Raw genomic sequence first — 23,304 nt, 5'->3', positions numbered from 1 at the left:
AAGCAATTACATGGCGCTTGCACTTCATACAATAAAGAGACAACTATAAGGCTCCTGCCGGTTGTCGATATTACAAAACATGATCATCTCATACATAAACATATATCACATCATATCTTGACCATATCACATCACAACATGCCCTGCAAAAACAAGTTGGACGTCCTCTACTTTGTTTTTGCAAGTTTTACGTGGCTGCTACGGGCTTCAAGTGAGAACCGTTCTTACCTACGCAAAAACCACAACGGTGTTTCATCAAGTTTGTTGTTTTAACCTTCTTCAACATTGCATGGAAAACAAAAAAATCTACGCACACGCAATGATCTATCCATGGAGATGCATAACAACGAGGGGGGAGTATGTCTACGTACCCTCATAGACCGTAAGCAGAAATGTTTAACAACGCGATTGATGTAGTCGAACTTCTTCGCGCTCCAACCGATCAACTATCGAACGTACGGCACCTCTGCGTTCTGCACACGTTCAGCTCGGTGGCGTCCTCCGCCTTCTTGATCCAGCAAGACAACGAGGTAGTAGATGAGTTCCAGCAGCACGACGACGTGGTGACGGTGATGGTGAACTAATCTCTGCAGGGCTTCGCCTAAATACTACGAAAATATGACCAGGCGTGTAAACGGTGGAGGAGCGCCGCACACGGCTAGGCAATTGTCTGTTGCGTGCTAGGCGCCCCCTCCCACATATATATAGGTGGGAGGGAGGGAGGAGCAGTCAAAGGAGGTGCCCAAGTAGGAGCAATCCTACTTGGGGTCCCTCCCAAGCCGCGCCCCCTTTCCTTATTTAGAGTGCGGGGAAAGGCAGGGAGGGTGGCGCCCCCCCCCCCCTTCCTTTCTCCCATGAGAGGGAAAGGCTGGAGGGGTTGGCCATCCCCTTTTTCCTTCCCTAGGGCTGGCCAAACAAGGGAGGGGGCGCACCAGCCCCCTTGTGGGCTGGTCTGTCCCCTCCTTTGGCCCATAAGGCCCATAACTTGCCAGGGGGTGCCCGGAACCCCTTCCGATGACCCGATTCCTTTCGGGTAGGTCTCAAAACACTTCTGGTGTCCAAATACCATCGTCCTATATATCAATCTTTACCTCTCGACCATTTTGAGACTCCACATCATGTCTGTGATCACACCCAGGACTCCGAACAACATTCGGTCACCAAAACATATAACTCACATAACACTATATCATTAACAAATGTTAAGTGTGTGGACCCTACGGGTTCGAGAAGTATGTAGACATGACCGAGACACTTCTCCGGTCAATAACCAATAGCGGAACCTGGATGCCCATATTGGCTCCTACATATTGTACGAAAATCTTTATCAGTCGAACCGTTATGACAACATATGTAATTTCCTTTGTCCATCGGTATGTTATTTGCCCGAGATTCGATCGTCGGTATCTTCATACCTAGTTCAATCTCGTTACCAGCAAGACTATTTACTCGTTCTGTAATACATCACCTTGTGACTAACTCCTTAGTCATTTGCTTGCAAGATTATGATGTGTATTACCGAGATGGCCCAGAGATACCTCTCCGATACTCGGAGTGACAAATCCTAATCTTAATCTATGCCAACTCAAAAAACACCTTCGAAGATACCTGTAGAACATCTTTATGATCACCCTGTTACGTTGTGACGTGTGATAGCACACAAGCTATTCCTCCGGCATCTGGGAGTTACATAATCTCATAGTCGAAGGAATATGTATTTGACATGAAGATAGCAATAGCAATAAACTGAATGATCACTATGCTAAGCTAACGGATGGGTCTTGTCCATCACATCATTCTCCTAATGATGTGATCCCGTTATCAAATGACAACATATGTCTATGGTTAGGAAACCTTAACCATCTTTAATCAACGAGCTAGTCTAGTAGAGACTTACTAGGAACACGGTATTTGTTTATGTATTCACACATGTATTTAAGTTTCCGATCAATACAATTCTAACATAAATAATAAACATTTATCATTAATAAGGAAATATAATATAAAATAACAACTTTATTATTGCCTCTTAGGCATATTTCCTTCAGCAGACCGGCTGAAGATTAGGCCGGTCACCTCGACTCGCTCAAGAAAACATCCCAACGCAGCCACGTGCGTACCAGGGCCTACGCGCTTACTCTCCCTTCCACCCATCCTTATCTCCTCTACCTTATTTGCTCGTGGACTCATTTTCCCTCAATCCCTCGTTGCAATCCAACCGACGAGCCACACAGATGCCTCGCGCCACTCCGCCGCATCACTCCTAGCCGCCCATTACTCATCTCTCTCGTCACCAATGATGGCCACCCGCAGCTCTTGTAGATCCCCCTGCTAACAACCCCATACGCGCAAGCGTTGCGACTCACGGTGCACAAGGTGGCCGCCATGAGAGATGCAATGGTGATGCATATGGGGAAGAGGGAACACACGGCAAGGATTGTGGTACTACAACCCGCACCTGGTGGAGTTGCAACCGTTAGAGTGTGGTGCTGGAACCATGGGGGAGCACCGGTGCCGTGTCCTGCCACCACCGACGGGGCGGATTGCTGTCATCTTTGCTGGCAGAGCTGCAACCAATGTATTGCAAAGCTGGAACCAGCGTCCGCCGGTGCTCGAACCAGACGCACCTCTCACGGTCGACGTGTTTTTTTTTGCTGGAACCACCATTATTTGTTGTTGGAACCTGCTAGGTTTTTCGTTGCATTGACTTCTTATTCTGCTACTGGGTTTGTGCTGGTTTGCTGCATTGACTTCTTTTTCTGCTACTGTGTTTTTTGCTGGTTCCAGCAACTGTTTCATCAACGGAGCTGCAACCAGTTTATTGCAAAGCTAGAACCAACGTCCACCGATGCTGGAACCATGTATATTTTTGCGACAAGCATATCCATGTTTTGCTAGAACTACGGCTAGAACTACGCAATCTTTTTGCTGGATCCTTGATTTTTGCTGGAACGTCTTTGTTTTCTTCGCTACCAATGGCATCAACAACTCATGTCGGCGGCGAGCAAGGCAGCCGAGGGCAAGCACGGACAGCTCGGGGCGCCGGCGAGCATGGGGCGGCCAAGGACAAGCGCGAGGTGGCTGGCTAGCGCAGGGATCCTCTATTTTTTTTTCTCATGCACATGTGCGGGGAAGAAAGAAAGGAGGAAGACGAAAGGAGGGGTTGCATCGGACAGTTTGGAGAGTGCCAATCAAACGGCTGCGCGGCAGCCGGCCGAAATTTGGGCCAGAATAAGTCGCATGAACTCATTTGCGGTGGCAGCAGGGGCCTGGTTGGCTACCGGGTCGCGAGAGGGACATGTTCTGCCTCTGCATCAAAATGTGGCTTCGACTCAGTGGCATGAACTCACTCTGCTTTCTAATGAGTTGTCACCCTTTTGTTTCACCACCCTACTCTCCATCAATATACATGTTCGATAAAATAGAGCTGCAAAAATGCTATTGTCAAGTTTCTGCATCTTTCTTCTGCCACTGTTGCCTAGCGGGTTGGCTTCTCTGCCACTGTTTTCCAACAGGTTGGACATGGGGCTGTCTTCTGGGAGCATAAGCTCGGTTTCTCCTTGGAGGACCTGAATTGTTTTCCTTCTTGCCGCCGCCGCTGATGTTTGCCATGCCGGGAAGAACTATATCTGAAGTTGAGCTTGCGGTTGCTTCCCAAGAATTGGTGCTGTCTCCTGCACTTGTGGTTGGCTCACTAGCAGCAAGAGAAACATACATTCCGGGCTGTATGGCAAGGTCTTTCTTTGGTTCAATTAAACCATTCCGTTCTTGTTGCAGATTAAACAATGACCCAAATTTTTCTCTCCTCTTCTTCTCTGCCTCGGAATGGAGCAACTCTTTATCATCTACTCCCAGGTCAACTGTTAAACATGCCTACATGTGAACGGATAAAAATATATTTATGATGGATACCACTTAGGTGTAGCATATCTCTAAAGGATGAAATACTAGAAATAAATAAACTACACTGAGAATCATGCAACTGTAAGAACTAACAGGTCACTAAAGGAAATTATATCCCTATGATAAATGATAAATTTACTAATTATTCCAAGGAAATTATATCCCTATGATAAATGATAAATTTACTAATTATTCCAAAGCAACGATGCAAATATGATGGAGTGCAAGGGATTTTATCTCTAAATAAGAAACTGATAATGCCTGGAAATGTTTAGATGGTTCACTTGTATTTGAATCATATCCACCACATACCATCAGCTGAGAAGTGTTTGCATCCAACAGATCACGAACATGCTCAATGTCCTTTTCATCAAACACTTTGCGGCAAACTGGACAAAATCCTTTGTGATGATTTGCATTATATAGCTTGTCTGAGTTGGACAATCTCAATCCTTCTGAAGAATCAATAACAAGTAGCAACAGAGAAGATTAACCAGTAGTGACATGTAACCAACGGACAAAATGGTATCAGCATGTATGTACAAAATTACGTTGCCAATAATTGATACTCTGAAAAGATGTCATGTAACGTGGTCAGCAAGAAATAGGGATCAGGAATGTACAGCAATCACTGGAAGTCGAAACTACATTTGTTTTATTTAAGATAATAACCTTACTGATAGAATGGCGTGAAATTTGGAACATGGCGAAGCATCACTGCAAACCAAAGATTTTCCGGACCCAAATTATCCAATAACCGAACTCACCTCCTTTCGTGGACAGAGATTGACAATGACCATTGTTCATTGGAAAATGTTTACAATCGCAGACCGGCCACGTCTCGCACCAGTTGCTCCCACACTCGCCACGTCGTGTCATGGGCCCCATGGGCCCACACACGAAGCACCACCTCCCCCTTTGCCACATATCTTTTTTCCCTCACTCGCACATATCTCTGGTATCTCTCTGGTCAGCTCCACCAACGAGCGACGCACAGAAATCCCAGCTCCTCCGGCGAGCCACGCCCCACAATGTCACAGGGAATTTAATCGTTTAAGTCTGCTCCAATCCCCGCTCCCCGGTAACGGCCACTACAGCAAGACAGGGAACCTCGCCGTGCGACGGAGACGTTCGGGAGGCGGGGACGGTGCTGAGGGTGCTGCAAGGGTCGTGCGGCATGACGGCGAGCTACAAACCAACGCCTGACGAGCTGCATCCGGCAAGGCGACGAGTGACAATCGGTGTTCCACATAGCTGCATCCGGCATGGCGGCGAGCTTCAACCGGCGCTCGACGCGGCTGCAACCAGCACCCGCTGCTGCTGGAGATGACGGCCACTTGTGCTGCAACCGGCAACACCAGCACCAAAGACGATGACATGGGGATGCCGTGACCATGGTGACCACGTGCTGGAACAGGCCGGCGGCAAAGTTGCAACCCCGACCCGACTGTAGAAGCTGCAACCGTCAGGGGCTGCGGTGGGGTTCTTGCAACCAGAGGGCGGCGTTACCAGAAACAGACAATAGTGATGCTGCGACCTCATCCGCCATGTGCTGCAACTGATCAGCTGCAATGCTTCAACCGCAGCCGCCACATGCTCGAACAGGCCGAAGGCGATGCTACCACCGCGGACGCTGCATGCTAGAACCAGCTACATGGTGTGTTGTGGCAGGCGGTGTGGCTAGCTGCGACCGGCTCTACGGGAGAGCTGCGAGGCCATGGGGACACTTGTTTCAACCACGAAGCGTGAGTTGTGCTGCAACGGGAGGGTGCAGCGGCCGTGACCAGACGCATGTAGCCGGTCATGCATGCGGGCTACACAAAGGCCGGCGTCTGACGAGGGAGAGGGACAACGTGCGCCAAAGAGAAGATGGCTCGCGTGAGCGTCCAACTCAATATGTTTTGTACACAGATGATGCATGGGGTTGCTGCAGAGGTAGATTGCCGATATGTTGTCACAGAAGGCCAGCGTGGCGGAGCGCACCGAACAGAGAAGCTCACCAAGGTGCTGGCACAGCCACACACATTTGGCGATGCCAGGGGAATGTATATGGTGCTACCGATGCATTGGATGTCATAACATATTTTGAAATGCTTTTAAAAATCTAGCGCATTGGCACAACAACAATGTAGGTTGTCACAAATTTCAGATCAAATTTGAAACATTGTTCACGATACAAAAATGACAAATTTGACATCAATGTGATAATGGGCCATATCTAAAGCCCAACTTATGTTATGTACTATTTAGTGTTGAATTTTTCATTTTTTGTATTCCAAGCTATGTTCCGCAGTTTGGTTTGAAATCTTAGGACAACATACATTGATATTGTGTGAATCTGGTAAAAAATGAGAAATTTTCAAACATTTTAAAATGTGCTACGCGAGTTTGGTGCACCAGATATTCTCCCCGATCGACATAGGGCAGCTTGGCCTTCGTGTTCACCGATGTGGTAGACGGTTTGCAGTCCCTTGGGAGAGGAAGAAGCCCGTGGACGATCGAGTAACACTGATGCCGAGGAAGAAATGGAGCATGCCGTGGTCCTTCATGCCGAACTCACCGGTGAGCTCGGTGACAACAAATCAGAGAAGCGACACACTGGAGGCGGTGAGGACCAAGGTTGTCAGAATCGCGATTTTGAATCGGATCGGAGCTCAGATGGTAGAATCGTAAATCGTAGAATCTTCACTACCAGGATCGTAGAAACGTAGATTTTATGAACTAAAATCGTAGAATCAGATGGGTAAGTTTGGATCGTAAAGTCGTAGAATCGTATAACAGAATCGCGATTTTAACAACCTTGGTGAGGACGATGTCGTCGACATACAGCAGCAGGTACGCAACGCCACCGTTGCCATTGTAGATGAATGGTGAGGTCTCGAAGTGTTGCGGCGAAGCCGATGGTGCGCAGGAACCTGACGACGAACAGGAACCAAGCGTGTGGCGCCTGCTTGAGGCCGTAGAGGGATTTCGTCAGGCGACAGACATGGTCCGGTTTGTTTGCATTGATAAATCCAGCAGGCTGTATGCAGATCCTTGAGCGTGTCAATGGAGGAAGGTGTTCTTTACGTCAAGCTAGTTGATAGGCCAGCCACGTGAGGCGGCGAGGGTGAGGACAACATAAATTATAGCATGCTTGATGACTGGTGAGAAAGTTGCCCCATAGTCGATGTTCGGACGCTGCCAAAACCCGGCGCGCTTTGTAGCGCTCTAGGGACACGTCAGCGCGAGTTTTGGGGTGAAAACCCCATTTTCCGGTGTTGGTGTTAGCAGGCGGTGGTTGGGGCACCAACTACTAGGTGGTCGCCGACGAGCGTGGTGAACTCGGCGCGCATGGCACCAAGCCGGTTGGGGTCGCGCACAACAGAGCGTACTGATTTGGGCAGCGGCGAGATCTCCGACTAGATCGAGGATGCAGCGACGAGAGCATAGTCAGTGTCATACTGCCGGTTCGTCTGAACGATGCTGGCCTACGCACGGGTGATCATTGTGTGGGCGATGGTTGGAGTAGGTGCAATAGTCAAAGAGGAGGAAGCCAAACCGCCCCGTCTGGAGTGGATGGCGTCAAATGAATCACCAAGACGCGCGAAAGAGCCCGTTTTAGTAGAGCCGCCCGATGTCGATATCGAACAAAGCCGCTTGAAAGGCTCGATGGCGTGAAGGAAGGCAAGGCAGCTGAGCCGTCCGACGAAGATCGCAGGGCGATGCTTGAACTAATCAAGCACGCGCCATTGCATGGCGCACGTGAGCCGCCTCAGCGATGGCGCTTGTATATGCGCGTACGCGCCACGGGCAAAGGAGTCGGAGCAACACCAGAGTACCAAAGCACCTGCATAACAGGCGGGGCAGGAGCGGAAGCCGGGTTAGTACTAGGTATATGCGCGTACGCGCCACGGGCAAAGGAGCCGGAGCAACACCAGAGTACCAAAGCACCTGCATAACATGCAGGGCGGGAGCGAAAGCCGGGTTAGAGCATCTCCAGCCGTTCAGCGCCCCCAGGGACTGAAATAGCACCTCCTAGGGGCTAGCCGGCGCTATTTTGGCCGTGGGGGCGGTCGGGTTCCCAACCACCGCCCCAGGTCGGCCCCCAAATGCCGTTTTTCTAATTGAGGTTCGGCTAAAATTAGACGAAAAGACATGAATTCGGCTAAAATTCAGGGGGTTTCATTCATATTTGTACATAATAAAAAGACAATAAAAACAAAAAAAACACCAAACTACGCCGCCCGCCGCCGCCCGAGCCTTCTACATGCCAAGGAGCTTGTAGAAGGCGGTGTAGTCGCCGTCGTAGCCGCCGTCATCGTCCTGCACGCCGCCACCGCCGTCTTTGCTACACCCCTGATCTGCGTCGCCGATGCGGGCGGGGTTGGTCGGCACCGGCGCCTCCTCGTCGCTGTCGTCAAGGACAACGACGCCGCCCTCGTCGCGGCCGCGACGCCGCGCGGCGATCTCCTCTAGAGCACGGCGTTGGCGCTCCATTTCCTCTCGGAAGTAGTCTTGGCGTGACCACGCCAGGCCGTCCTCCAGGTCAGCGGCCATGGCCTCGTGCTCCTTCATGGGAAGGAGCGCCGGCTCAGTCTTCGGCTTGACGAGGCTAGAGGAGCGAGGAGAAGGGACACGACCGCCCTCGTTGATGACGAGGGCACCGCCGCGGGTGCGTCGCCCGAGCGGCGTCTCCCGCGGCTCCGGCTTGACGGGGAGGAGCGGCGACCCAACGAGGACGACGACGCTGTCTCCATTCGCCTTGGCGTCCAGGAACTGCCACGGCAGTGAGAGGAGGGGGCAGCCTGCCGGCCTCGATGTGCTCGAGGACGGCTTCGAGAATGCACCCGGGGACGCCCCACCATTGACACCGCCCCTCGGAGTTGTGGCGCCCGTAGGGTTCAGCGCCGTTCGTGGAGGCGAGTTGCTTGGCGTGGTGGCGCTCGATGTACCCCGTCCACAGATTGTGGCTGTCAGGGGCATACCTCAGTTGTTGCCGCGCGTGCTCCGGCAGAGATGCCCGGATTCGCGCGATCTCTGCGCGTCGTTCAGCACCAGGACTCGCCGGCGCTGAGCCTCCACGATTCCGGCACCCGCATGTCAGGCGGCGCCGGGTAGTCCACCTTGTAGAGGAGGCGAGCCTCCGCCTCGTGTAGGTGGCGGCCGAAGCTGTTGGCCGCCGCTCCGTCGCCGGGAAAGCGCTCGGCCATGGTGTCGCGGCTTGAGACACGGGAGAGCGGTGAAGGAGAGAGGGGCTTCGGCGGCGAGACGAGAGAGAGTTGTGGCGAGGCAAGTGTGCGGCCAGCGATGGGGAGGGACGGCTTTTATAGCGACGAGTGGGCGGCGAGCTGGCAGCAGTAGTGTGGACGCGTGGCGGGAGGGGGCGGGGCACGCGGCGGCGCGCCTTCAGTGCGCCACCCATGAACCAATGGAAGGCTAACCGGTGACAGCCTTCGCATTGATTCCCGCGGGAAACTGAGGCGATGAGGACGACGAAGATTCTCAGCGACGCGCAGCCGCTGACTAGGCGGGCCCACCAATTTTTGCGCCAAATTTGTTTCCCCTGGAGCCCCTAGGCGCCCCCAGCGCGTCGGGTTCAGCCTGGGTCCGCCGGCACCAATTTCGGCCCTAACCAGCAAAATTTAGGCTCGTGGGGGCGCGACTAGGCCGATTTTTTAGAGCCAGCGATAAAAATGGGGCTTGGGGGGCTGTTGGGGGGCCGAGTAGAGATGCTCTTAGTACTAGCAAAAGGGAAGCTTGTTTCGTCAAAGCAGAGATGCCAACAGGTGAGCACGGGAAGGGTAATCGAACCAGAACAGCGGTAGCCACGGTGATTGGCTGGAACACACACGACAGAGCAAAGCGTGAGCTTGTGTCAGGGCATAGACGCTATGTTGGGGAAGCATAAACACTCAAAAGCGAACAGGAGAGAGCAGTCAGGTGCGATGCAGAGTAGCTCGAGCGGCACAGCCTGCAATTTTGGAGAAAAGTGGCAATGTTGAGTGCTTCGCCTCAGAACCACAGTGGCATGGAGGTGTGGAAGAGGAGCGAGCACACACCGTCATTGAGGGTACAAAGGATACTCTCGGCTATGCCATTCTGCTGGCTAGTGCATGGATAGAAGAGGAGCACGGTACCATGGGTAGCGAGCAGGGAGCGCACGGTAGCGTTATCAAACTCATAGCCGGTGTCGGTTTGCAGAGCGAGAATGGGATGTTTGAACTATGTTTGAACATAGGCAAAAAGGATATCAGAACTGAAAGTAAATCCAATTTGCGTTGTATAGGAAATGTCCATATATAATGAGTAAAATCATCAAGGATAACAAGGTACGATTCATAGCCTGGCACACTTACAACTACTTCAACTGGAGAAGTTCAAATATCTACATGGAACAACTAAAATGGAATGGAACTACACGCCAAAGACGGCTGAAACGCAGGCGTGTGTTTGCCACAGCGACAAGTGTGGCAGGTGTGTGACACAGCTGTTGTGGCTAATCGGGTACTAAAAGAGCGAGGCAACATTCGAATGCCCGAGACGCTGGTGCCAGAGATCCATGATGACCACACAGGAATAAGTAGGAGAAGAGCGAGCCATGGGCATGCTAGCAACAAGTTAAGAATGATGGTGGAGTTGCTGCGCAAAATCACCGTCCGAGTGCGGCAGTCCTTAATAGAAAAAAAAACAAATTCCTCAAACTGAACAATGATGGGATTATCTCAAAAGGAAGCTGGTGAACGAAAAGAAGATCCTTACTAAAGAAGGGAGAAAGAAGCACATTGCAAAGACAAAAGGGGGAGGAAAAGGTGGCAAAAGAGCCGGCACCAATGTTAATGATGGGGAGGTGATTACCGTTACCATCGATGATGGAGGAAAAGGAGGAGGGACGGAAGTGTTCAAGACTACCGGGCACGAGGACATGTGCGAGGATGCGCCAGTGTCGAGGTACCAACCCGGCATGTTGCCTAATGACGAGGGCCCTGCTTTGGCGCTGTGGAGGGTGGCTTGCAGAGAGGCCATGTCCAATGTCGGTGTGGGTGCAGGGCACCAAGGCTAGCGGGAGCAACATCGAAGGGTCCCTAGCAGGGATAGAAGCCGTGCCATACGTGTCATGCGCCATGGGTGGAGCCGAGGCCAGCATGGTGTGTTGGTGCGGGGTACCAGGCCGAGGTTCAAGCACGCTAGCGCTCGAAACGCGCCAGGCCATGCCTGCACGAGCCCCGTCCAAGAGCTAGAGCGAAGGGCAGGAGCGGAAAACCACGACACCCGTGGTGGTGATGGAGCCGACAAGGGGGGCCACACCCCCACCCCCGGTTGACACGGACTTGTTTCTTCCCGCACCCACAGCCAACAACAGACAAGGTGTCAGCGCTACTAGGTGTTGGAGAAGCGGTACTGCCGCGACCGGCGATAAGGCGTGTGCGGACTAGTCGACGTGGTGCTCCTCGAGCAGGATGAAGGAGCGTGCGCACGCAAGGCGATGTGATGGATGGCATTGTGGTACCGACAACCAAGACCGTGCAGCAGGTGGAAGACCTGGAGGGTCTCGGTGACCGGTTGACCGAGATCGGGCAGTTCACCGGTGTGAAGCTTCAGCTTGTAGTATTGCATGATGGAATGTCGCACTGCTCAACGGCGTCGTACTCGGCACCGATGTAGACGGCGTGGGACAACTGATTGGCAGTGAAGAGCATGGAAAAGGTGGTCCAAACAACGAGTGCAGAGTCCCCGAGCTGCATGCCAACTCCCCGAGCTGCATGCCAGCGTCAAGGAGTCCCGAGAGACGGTCGTATACAACCCGTGCACAATCGCGTGATCGGCCATCAGCTACTCATGATCGTCCGTGCGGGGAAGAGCAGTGGAAACATGGTCACGCAGACCAAACATGTCAAGGATGGCGTCGAAGTGTTGGTGCCATTGAGCGTAGTTGCCAGCATTGAGGTCGGTGGCATCGGATGTCAACCATTTGAAGAACGATGGCAGGAGTGAGCGGAGTTAAGCCAACAGCAGCAGCCGGATGGTAACCATTTGAAGAACAGAGGCAGGAGTGAGCGGAGCTACACCAACAGCAGCAGCCGGCGCAATGCGGAGCACTGGAGCAGCGACCTTGGGTGGAGAGGGGGCAGCGGGGAGGACACCGTCGGCGTCGTCACCGTCACAGGATGCAGGAGTAGATGGGGTTGAAATCCATGGCAGCGGCAGAAGGATCGAGAGTGAAGTGATAAAGGTCCTCGGTGTCTGTTATGTATTAGCTCTCTTGAGTATATGTATTGCAGGCCTCAACCAGGGCTGATCGTGTGCCACTACCATATCAAGCACGATGCCCACTCACGCACTGGGCAGAGCACGTACAAGGAGAACGTGTGCAGCAACCGTGCACTTGTACACACAAACTGACCATACTAACAACTTTCTATAAGAAACTACTGAATGAACAACTCATGTGTGATTCAAATATTAATCACTGGACCTAACATATTTGTAGAGAACTACTCCCTCCGTTCGGAAATACTTGTCCTAGAAATGGTTGTATCTAGACTTGTTTTAGTTCTAGATACAACCATTTCTAAGACAAGTATTTCCGAACGGAGGGAGTAGTTCTGAAGTGCGCGAAACTGATCCAGGCAATATGCACAAAGAACAAGTGTTTTTAAAAGAAAGGAAAAAGGTAAAAATAAGTCTTCTCGCACCTCCGGTAGATACTGTTGCGTCTATCTTCTTAGAATTGGCATCATCATGCTGGAGCCAGCCCCACCATCTCATAATGCAGTCACTGCAGTGGCAAAATATTAATCATCATCAGAGAATAAGCTACTTCCTCCAATCCATATTAATTGTCGTTCCTTTAGTACATCTGACAATTAATATGGATCGGAGGGAGTACTTTTCTTGGTGGGGCAGAGAATAAGCTACTTGTACATATCTGTAGCAAAAGGAATGGCATCGACCTGTGAAAACAGTGGTAGCATGACATCAACTTCATAAATGGCAAAGCAGAATCATGATTATTCTCTGAGACTAAAGGATACAGACACAGTGGACAATCCCCGGCTGGATGATTCATATTCGAGAGGATCTCTCCAGCTTCCTGCACATGAAGTTACTTCCATCATGTGAAAACAGAACATTATGCAGCCTCTTCGACAACAACAATCATATTATGCAGAATTTTTTGCAACAGACTCCGGTAATACCGTAATACCCATTGAGCAGTGGAACTGGGCACATGGGAAATACAGAAGGTATGCTCGTGTGTATTACAAAATCTGTATACACAACCCTGGTTTGAGTTTTGAAAATATCCAATAGCTGCAAATATCAACTGAAACTTCCTAAAGATACAGGACATCATAGTTTGCAGAGCAGCCTAGTATTATTTTGATGGCACCTTATCTTACCCCTTCCTTTACTATATGGATGTGCAAGAAGTGATGTGAACTGCACGTAATACCACCATTATAGCACATGTCAGGACCCTGACAGTGTTAAGAATCAACACTTGATCAAAGTGCAGTTAATATACTACCCCTATAAAAGAACCAAAGGGGCTGACCCAAACCATCTCAACCATCTAAGTACGAAATCTAAAGATCCAAAACCTCCCAATGTTGAGCGCACTAACAAGCCACTAATCCCACCCATCAAGCTTTTCGTACCCACCCATCGGGTTCAGAAGCCAGAGTTTCTGGCTGGCATATCTGAAATCCATCTAAATTCCTCACAATCAACATCTGAAATTGTAATTCCCTTGCCTGCTGTTACTGTCTACTGAATATTTCGGTCCAACCAACACTGGACCTGACAATTGGTATTCAAAGCTAGGTAAATCTTTGGCGGCAAGCTGGATCTGGAGACGGAGCGGAGTTAGGGTTCCTGTAAATCCTCTTCTTTGGTCCCTGGTCCCGGCGGCAGCGATTCTTTCAGGTGTAGTTTTGGTCAGGGAGTACTGTTACTTAAGCTTACTGCTTTAGTGGTAAAATCCCACCCGCCCTCCCACTCTGGTGTACCTTGGTGGCGGGCGGCCCAGGAGGCGGTGATCGGCAGTGGCAAGATCTGCTACACAAACTTAGGCTGTTGTCAAATTCCTTCCTTGGCGGTGCAGATCATACCAGCAGTGAGGTTACAAGGTATCTTACAGGCCTCCAGTTGATCTTGTTGGTTTACAATGGGTGGTGATGCAGATTCTGGCAGTACTGAGCATCTAGAGTTGCAATCTGCAACTGGATGTCAAAACCTTGCAAACAAACTGAGAGCTTGACAGGAAAGAGTTCCTAGAGTTCAGTGAGCATGTCACCAAAAACTTTCAGAACATGCAGAAAACCCTCACTGATTTGCCAACTTCTCTGACTCGGTTTGTTACCACTTTCCCCAAACCCAGAGAAAACTCACCCACTGCTCGTAAGGGTGGCCAAACAAGTGTCCAAAATCACACTCCACAAGCCCCCCGAGGAATCATGTAGGTGGTCTGCCAACACCTATAACTGTTGGTTCTGCAGTCCTACATGATGTGCAAACAGGCAGAGAACTTCAGTTGGATCGCAGTAGCAAAAAAACCTATAGACACCGCACCACCACTTTGCTCAATCCAGACCACCACCTCCTGTAGCTGAAAACAAAAATCCCAACGGGATACAAAATCAGTTGGCTCTCCCCAATACTACTGCTGAACATGAACCAAGTGGACGAACATCATGATCATCAGAATATGAGAGCAAGTGCCTAGAGAGCAACAGTTTGACAATAGAAGACAACATGCTCTAGTGAAACGTGCAAACATGAGTATCCCCAAATGTGATGCGAGAACTCCCCCAGAGTAGAAAACTGGAATAGCACTGATATATCTTAAGAGCATCTCCAAGGGGAGTCCACTCCTGTCGTAGCCGCCGTTCGCCTCCCTCATAGCCGCCTCGCCATCCACCCACCTGCATGGATCTTGGGTCAGCGGAGTCAGCGGGGCTGCCCAATGCGTTGGCGCCGAAAGTGGAGAGCGTCGCCCGCAAGGACCGCCATATACGCCAGCACGCCCACTTGCTAGCTGAGAAGACGGCTGCGGTGAAGAAGATCGTTGACCTGGACATGGACATGGCCGCATCCGAACCGGTGTCATCCTCGACCACACCCGCAAGGATGCCGATGTCCACGCCCTCGTCGGCGCTTGTGGTTAACGTCGCCATGTCTTCACAGTGGGGTGGGGGCATCCCGGATGGGTTCACCACAGACGCAGAGGCCTCCACATCCTGCGCGGACACGGGCTGCGAGTCGGCACAGCTCCAACGGACGCTGACAACAAGCTCCGACGACGGACACGCCCACCAACTGTTCGGGGATATGGCTCCCCCAACTCACGTTTATTTTTTCATCTCATATGCATTTTTAGGAGCAAATTTAAGATGCTAGGCTCATTGTGATGCATGTTTGGGACGATTTCATGATGGACATGATTAATGATGGTCAAGAGCCTTCAAATTATGGTGATCAAAATTCGTTGACCTTTGAGGTTGCACAAACAGCAGGACAAGCAAAGAACATGACGAAGAGAAGAATTGCATACACAAACAAATAATACTTTGTCGATACGGGGCAACCTAGGGTCATCACTGTTAGAACAGGGTGCTGTGCTGTGTGTAGTTACCATATTGTATAGGGGCTTCTTTGCATATTTCCCTACATGTATATGTGCTGGCTTGTTGGCCCTGATAATGTACAAGCTCATTTTATAACATGGTATAAGAGCTAGGGTTAGGTTTCCCAGCTGCCGCCGCCGCCGCTCCTCTCTCCATCAAGCCTCTCCCCTCTTCTTCTTCCATGCAGACCTGCTGCTGGTAGCCGCCGCCGCCTGCTGGTCCAGGCCACCACCGTTCCAAGCCGCTGCTGCCGCCGTCTTTCTCGGCTGGCGCCACCGCCGCCAGCCTCCCTGGACGCCGCCCTCCTGCCTCTTCATCCGCAGCTGCTGCTGGAGACCAGCAACAGGCCAGCACATATACATGTAGGGAAATATGCAAAGAAGCCCCTATACAATATGGTAACTACACACAGCACAGCACCCTGTTCTAACAGTGATGACCCTAGGTTGACCCTCCCTGGACGCCGGCCCCCTGCTGTTGCTGGTCTTCAATGAGCTGCTGCTGCTGCTCTTCCTGGTATTCGACGAGCTGCTGCTGCTGCTCTTTCTGGTATTCGACGAGCTGCTACTGCTGCTCTTCCTGGTCTGCTGCTACTGCTGCTCTTCCTGGTCTGCTGCTGCCATCAGGCTGTGCCCCCTGCTGCTGCTGGTCTTCAACGAGTGCTCTGCTCTGCTGGAATGGCGCCCACCACCACCGGTGCTGTCCCAGTCCCACGATGTCCTGTTATCTTCAACGGACAGAACTATAGGGACTGGGTGCAGCACATGAAGCTGCACATGAGGGACCAGCTGGTCTGGGAGCACCTCTCTGGTGCTCTGCCTTGTCCCCTGCTGCCAACTCCTCCGGCTGAGTTGGCCTTCCTGGTTGATGCTGATGAAAGCAAGCAACGTGAGATGCTAGATGCCTTTGAAGATGCCACTGAAGAGTATCAGAATCAACTCCACCTGTACAAGCAATGGACTAATGATGATTCTCCAGCCTCTTCTATCTTGGTGAACAGCATGGATGTTGATCTCACCATGGATGTGGTGGCCCTTACCACTGCATATCAGATGTGGGAGCACCTTCGCTGTCGCTATGAATCTACAGGGGATGCCATGTATCTCTCTGTTATTCATCAAGAGCAACAACTACAACAGGGAGATGCTACTGTGGATGACTTCTACAAGGAGATGTCAGCAGTGTGGCGTCAATTGGACTCTCTGGGAGCTGATGTTTGCCACAGATGTCATTGTTGTGTGCAGCAACAAGCTAAGCTAGAGGTTCGTCGCCTCTATGACTTCCTCACTCGCCTCCGGCCGGAGTACGAGCAGAGTCGTGCTCAGTTATTGGCAAGCCATCCTCGGCTCTCTACAGGAGCTGCGTCTACGGAGCACGGGTTTCTTGCCATCCTATTCAGCAGTCCTGGCTGCCCGCGTTCCACCACCGCTACCTCGTGTGCCCTCTTCTACACCGGTGGCAGCAGACTCCACTCGTGCCCTTTGCAACTACTGCAAGCAGGATGGTCACGTGATCATGGAGTGCATCAAGAGGGGAGGCAGGGTCGCCGTGGTGGCCGTCCTCAAAAGACTCGGGAGGCTCCTCTAATTCTCGTGAGGCCCCCCTTGAAAAGGTTCACCAGGAGATGCTCACCTTGCTTCGCTGCCTTGCTGCTTCTGCACCATCCTCAAATTCTGTTGGTTCTGCTGGTCAGACGTCTGGTCCACCACCACACTCTTCGTCAGGTACATCTTCGCCCTGGATTCTTGATTCCGGGTACTCCTTCCACATGACACCACACATAGATCACCTTTGTGCTGTCACCTCCATGCCTACTCCACTTACGGTTCAGACCGCAGATGGCACTTCTCTTCCTGTTGCTGCAAGAGGGACTCTTTCCACGTCTTCTTTTCATGTCCCTTCCGTTTCTCATATTCCTAAAGTGACTATGCAACTTCTATCTGCTGGTCAACTTACTTACTTGGGTTGTGTGTTATTCTGGATTCTGACTCTTGTTGTGTTCAGGATCGTCATACGGGGACTCTGGTTGGGATCGGTCCTCGGCGCCATGACTCCCAGATACGTATCGTGAGGCGGCTGCTCATTCTGAATGGCAGCATGCTATGCAGAGGAGATTCATGCTCTTGAGCGCACAGGCACTTGGGACCTTGTACCCCTACCAACAGGTGTTCGACCCATCACTTGCAAATGGGTCTACAAGGTTAAGACACATTCAGATGGTTCTCTCATGTGTTACAAAGCTCTGTCTTGTTGCGCGTGGCTTTCAACGGGAGTATGGTCATGACTATGATGAGACTTTTGCTCCTGTTACTCACATGACCACTGTTCGCACTCTTTTGGCTGTTGCTGCCGTTCGGCAGTGGTCCATCTCTCAATTAGATGTCAAGAATGCCTTCTTGAATGATGAGCTGCGGGAAGTGGTCTATATGCAGCCGCCTCCTGACTATACTATCTCTAATGGCACTGTCTATCGCCTTCGACGCTCTCTTAATGTGCTGAAACAAGCTCCTCATGCCTGGTTTGAGTGTTTCCCCTCCGTCATCATAGGAACCGGTTTCTCTGCTAGTGCTCGTGATCCTGCTCTGTTTATTCACACTTCTCCTCGCGGTCGCACCCTTTTACTACTCTATGTTGATGACATGATTATCACGGGGGATGACCACCAATTCATTGATTTTGTGAAGAAACATCTACATGAGCAATTCTTGATGACTGATTTAGGTTCTCCTCGCTACTTTCTTGGACTTGAGATCACTTCTTCCCCTGAGGGCATTTATCTCTCTCAAGCGAAGTACATCCAAGATCTTCTCACTCGTGCCTGCCTCACTGATCAGCGTACTGTTGACACTCCTATGGAGCTTGGTCTCCACCTTTGTCCTACTGAGGGTGAACCCCTTGCAGATCCCACACGCTACCGCCATCTTGTTGGGAGCCTTGTCCATCTAGGCATCACTCGTCCTGACATTTCTTATGTTGTGCACATTCTAAGTCAGTTTGTCTTTGCTCCCACTCACCTTCACTACAGTCATCTTCTTTGGGTTCTTCGTTACCTTCGTGGTACTGTGACTCGTCGCTTATTCTTCCCTCGCTCCAGCTCTCTTCAGCTTCAGGCCTACTGTGATGCGACCTGGGCCAACGATCCTACTGATCGCCGCTCTCTCTGCCTACTGTGTTTTTCTTGGCTCCTTTCTGATAGCCTGGAAGACCAAGAAGCGGACTATTGTATCCCGCTCCAGTGCTAAGGCTGAGCTGCGAGCTATGGCGTTTGTGACTGCAGAGATTACTTGGCTACGGTGGCTTCTTCAGGATTTCGGTGTTTCCACTGCTGCATCGACCCCTTTGCTCTCCGACAGCACTAGGGCGCTCAGCATTGCCCGTGATCTTGTTAAGCATGAGCTCACCAAGCACATCGGTGTTGATGCCTTCTACATGCATTCTCAGGTGCAAGGGAGGATTGTGGCCCTTCAGTATGTGCCCTCAAAGCTGCAGCTTGCTGATTTTCTCACGAAAGCTCAGACACGGTCACAACACAACTTTTTCCTGTCCAAACTCAGTGTCCAAGATCCTCCTTGAGTTTGAGGGGGGGGTGGGGTGTTAGAACAGGGTGTTGTGATGTGTGTAGTTACCATATTGTATAGCAATCACCATGGTTATGGATCCATTGCCAAGGGACATGCACAAGTCATATACAAAGGTTAATTCTATCCTTTATGCGTGTCTACTTGGTTCTCTCATGGATGGTATACTATTTGACCCTCCTTCCCTGTGCACCAATAGGCTTGAGTCGAATGAAGAGCACGCAATAGAGGAGGTCATGCATAGGAAAGCGCCCACACCATCCGCGGGGGAAGCCTGGAAGTGAAGGAAGAAACGACAAGACACTCACGTGGCGCAAGATGGCGAAGGATAGCCCATGCCATGTGATCGGTATAACCAACTCACCCCGCCCAGTTACATCGGCTGGAGCCTTGGCAGTTCTCCCAGTTGTACCAGGCCCGGTTACACTGGCCTTTTACCTCGGTTACACCGGCCCCCTAAAGTTTGCGCCACCAACCGTCTCCTCCATCTCGCGCCTCGCCTAACGACCTGTTATACCGGCCAAGTCAACGTGGTATAACCGAGTAACTGTCTGCATGCAACTTAAGGGCCATCGCCCGTGCATCTCCCTTCACCCACTTACCCCTTCATGGTTGGACCTATATATACTCCTCCCACTCCTAGATTTAGGGTTAGCTAAGATTTGAGACATTAGAGCTTGGCTCATCTACCTCCCCTTGTGGGGTCTACCTTCCCTAGTGGGATCGAGGTCATATTCATGGTGAAGACTCCATAGGAGCAGAAGACCTCCTAAGGGAGTAGATTCCTCCATGGAATGGAATTCAAGACCTCCTTGTCTTAGGACTTGGGAAGAACCTCCCACCTTGTTCTTGCTCTTCCTTGGATTTGTAAGAAGCCACATAAATCGTGTGGTGTGGATCTATGTTTACAAGAGGGTATTGCATTGGCATCACTAGTTATCCATGTGTTTCTCTTGTGTTTTCCCTTGATTTTTTCGTGATTTACCTTGTGTTCTTCATGTTCTTCCTCAAATCCACCTCCAATCCATGATCGGGGCCACCTCTTCGGTTTGCTCTATATCATTTGGTGTGTCACGCTTGGTCGCATACTAGCATGGATCCAATATGTGGAAGCGAGCAAAAGGGCTCAAAATATTGGGAAAATAAGTTTTAAATAGCCGGCTAAAGTTTGAGTAGGGTGTCACTAAATGGTATTCATGTACAATTGTACGATAAAGTTATAAAATAGCAGGTTATAGCCCCGCTATAGCTGACTTGGAGAACTGCCGCTATTTGGCATAGCCCTCTATTCAGAACTATGGGGAAAATCCACAAGTACTTCCACGAACACAAGCACTGCATGGAACCACATCCAATCCATAGTGATCGCAATGTAAGCTCTCTCCAGCATAGATGGGCCACCATCCAAGAGTCGATGAACAAGAGGAGTCGTAGAATAGTGATACGATGAGATGGAATGCAGAAGAAATACAAATAAGGATAACGAACCCGTATCCAGGGGAGTACGTTTGATGGAATAAGTTCTTAAGAGTTTTGTGGTGCCTATGCTCTAGTGGTGAATGGGAACCAAAGTGGCATTAGAGTTGGAAGCCATGTACGCTTTGTTTGCTCAATGGTCATCATCTCTCTTGCTTGTTTCATATCTTGCAATATGTTGACATGTGGGCTTTTATAGTTGAGGTTGGCAGACACATTTGTACAATCAAATTGAGAAGAAGCCGTTCACTATGCCGCATTGTTGGTTGGAATTGGAAGGGAAACCCAAGTGGGCAACCCTCTTTCGAGATCTCAAGAACCCTGACAAGAAGGAAACAATGATGGCTCAAGCTCCCACCAATATATTGGGGTAGATGAAGAGGATGAAACAAGTCGAGCGGCAACCAGACTTGGGACCGAACCGGAGAGAAGTAGGATCATGATGGGGAAGTGGGAGAAAAATAGGGTCGCGGGTGGTAGAGTGGCGAGCAAAATGTCGACCACATGGAAAGAACTCCTTTCCAACAAAGGCGTCAAATTGAAAAAAAAAGGACATCAAGGAGAGATACAAACTCTATTTGGATGTTCAAAGGGATAGGATGGAGTTCCATAGGGAGAGGGTCAGGAGAAGATGGATATTGAGAAGATGAAGGCATGGGAGCATACAGAGCTTCAGAAGGCAAAGGCGAGGGGGAGAATTGAGATTGATAAAGTGAGGCCTGCGAGGATCACCGAGGAGTGAAGGACCATGTTAACCGACACTAACCTCATGGATGATGAGGCCAAGATGTTCACCAACATGCACAAAGACATCAACGAGCGCAAGAAAAGCGCCTGATTCATTTGTTTTATCGGTTATCTTTGTATTGTTGAATTTTATTTGTCGTGGATCATGTTGGCTTGTTTGAAATGCTTAACTGTTGTGCTATATTTATTGTTGAATGATCTATAAACATTGTTCGCATGGATTTGGTGGTGCGGAGCACCCTACAGACATCACCATCAACCCCACAAGCTCCAAATGGGTCGATGACTAGAGCTCGCGCACGTGCCATAGACTGAGGTGAATTCTCTCCTACTTGAGCTCCCTATACATTTGGATGAGACTTGGCTACTACCTCAAAGTGGAACTCTATGTGTGATTAGGTACGATGAAGACCACCACGGGAAGCAAGAAAGTAACGCCAGGTCCACGAGAAGGAGCAAAGAGGCATCGAAGATGCCCAGAGATTGAAGACGAGCAAAAGCTCTCTGCATACCCCCCATGCCCGCAGAGCCCTGCACCCCTATGTGCACCGGCTAACCCAGAAACTCTCTAGACATCTCGTGCGCACCTCGCTAACTCTCTAGACACCCCGTGCCCACGCCCCCTTTACCCCGTGCGCATGTGCTTGCATGCGAGCAATGATCGGGAAACTTCCTCCCCTACCTCAAGCACCTATATATTTCGTACCTCTCCCATTTTCTAGGTTAGCAAAGCAAAACTAGATCTTGAGTGTCCTAGAGGATCACAACCTCCATATCCTTTGGATTTGAGAAGACTATCTCAAGACCCTCATCTCACTTAGAGATTTGGGAAGAACCCTACCTATTGCCTGTGGAGTGATTTTGAGGGGAACAGGAAGCTTCACCTAGCCAATTGGGGATGATTTGCATGAAAAAGGAATTTGGGGGTTTAGGGATCCCAAAATTTAAAGTGAATATGTGTCTCCTAGGCTCCTGGATTAAGAGATATATCCATGGGGGTGGGTAACTCTGGAACAAGTAATTGATGACAAATACTCAAATACCTCCCCAAACGTTTTGATGAGCTCCTCCAATGCTTTCACCTTCTGGAAAGGAAAAGGGGTCACATATGTAATCAAAGCCATCAAGTTTGGTTATAGATGGATGGTGGGGGTGGGGTTAAAATTAGGTTCTGGGAAGATACTTGGATTGGTACAGCTCCCCTTGATGTCCAATACTGGGATCTTTACCTCGTTTGCATGGAGAAGAATGTTAGTATCAAAACTGTGTGGGATAGGGACAACCTTAGAATTACCTTTAGGAGGTCCTTTACTCCCCAGATGATGGAGAAGTTGTCAGGCCCGTGGGACTAGGGGTACCCAAGCCCGTCTGCCTGCGGCCCGTCGCGTGGCGCCATCAAAAGGCCCGGCGAGGCCCAGCTTCAAGACTTCACGAGCAAGGCCCTCGTGAGGGCCCCCGCCTCACGAGTCATGCCCTCGTCACGACTCGTGGCCGCGGCTAGCGACGGGGAGGCGGCCGTCCGGCTCGAAGGCGCACCCGTCTCTTCACCTGGAGAAGACTTGCGAGGGGGAAGAGCTTAGGGATGCTTGTTGCGCGTAAAGAAAAAGGGCTGGCGCTTACTCGTCCATGGCGACCCACTTTCTCTTCATCAGGGCCTGCGGCAGCGCGCCGGGGCCGCTCTCAGGCCAGACCCTGTTCCCGGAGGCATGCGGCCCGGGGATCGTCGCCCTGGGGTTCTGCACGCGACTCGCCACGCTTGAAGCAGTGGCTGCGCCCCCGGACTGGACGGCGCCGCCGGCGTTCGCTGGTGTACGAGCGTGTTGCAGGACGGCACGGGGAGGCAAGTCGACGCGTCCCTCCATAGTCGCCGCCTGGGACGCCTCGCCCACGAAGCCCCCGGGGCCTAGGACCACCAGAAAGGGGTTGTCCCGAGGCCCCTCGTGGCCCTCAGGGAGCAGCCCCCACTGATCGAAGCGCGGCATCCTCCCGAC

The 23,304-nt window shown here is 51.0% G+C and overlaps 1 protein-coding gene across 1 annotated transcript in view; it reads right to left on the bottom strand.

Moving 5' to 3' along the window:
* Positions 1–3,232: 3,232 nt before the first annotated feature.
* The window catches only part of LOC125551693 (E3 ubiquitin-protein ligase RNF25), a 36,070-nt gene continuing 15,998 nt past the window's right edge, over positions 3,233–23,304 (bottom strand). The window contains exons 4-7 of the mRNA XM_048714984.1: positions 12,837–12,976; positions 12,579–12,661; positions 4,216–4,358; positions 3,233–3,873 (exon numbers count right to left, since the gene is read on the bottom strand). Coding sequence (XP_048570941.1) covers positions 3,445–3,873; positions 4,216–4,358; positions 12,579–12,661; positions 12,837–12,976 — 795 coding nt within the window. The 3' untranslated portion in view covers positions 3,233–3,444. The remainder of the gene's footprint in view (positions 3,874–4,215; positions 4,359–12,578; positions 12,662–12,836; positions 12,977–23,304) is intronic.

The sequence above is a fragment of the Triticum urartu genome, chromosome 4 (genome assembly GCF_003073215.2).
Source record: "Triticum urartu cultivar G1812 chromosome 4, Tu2.1, whole genome shotgun sequence".
Taxonomy (NCBI): domain Eukaryota; kingdom Viridiplantae; phylum Streptophyta; class Magnoliopsida; order Poales; family Poaceae; genus Triticum; species Triticum urartu.
The sequence above is the reverse complement of the archived record's forward strand: the minus strand, read 5'-3'. Positions and strand labels throughout refer to the sequence as shown.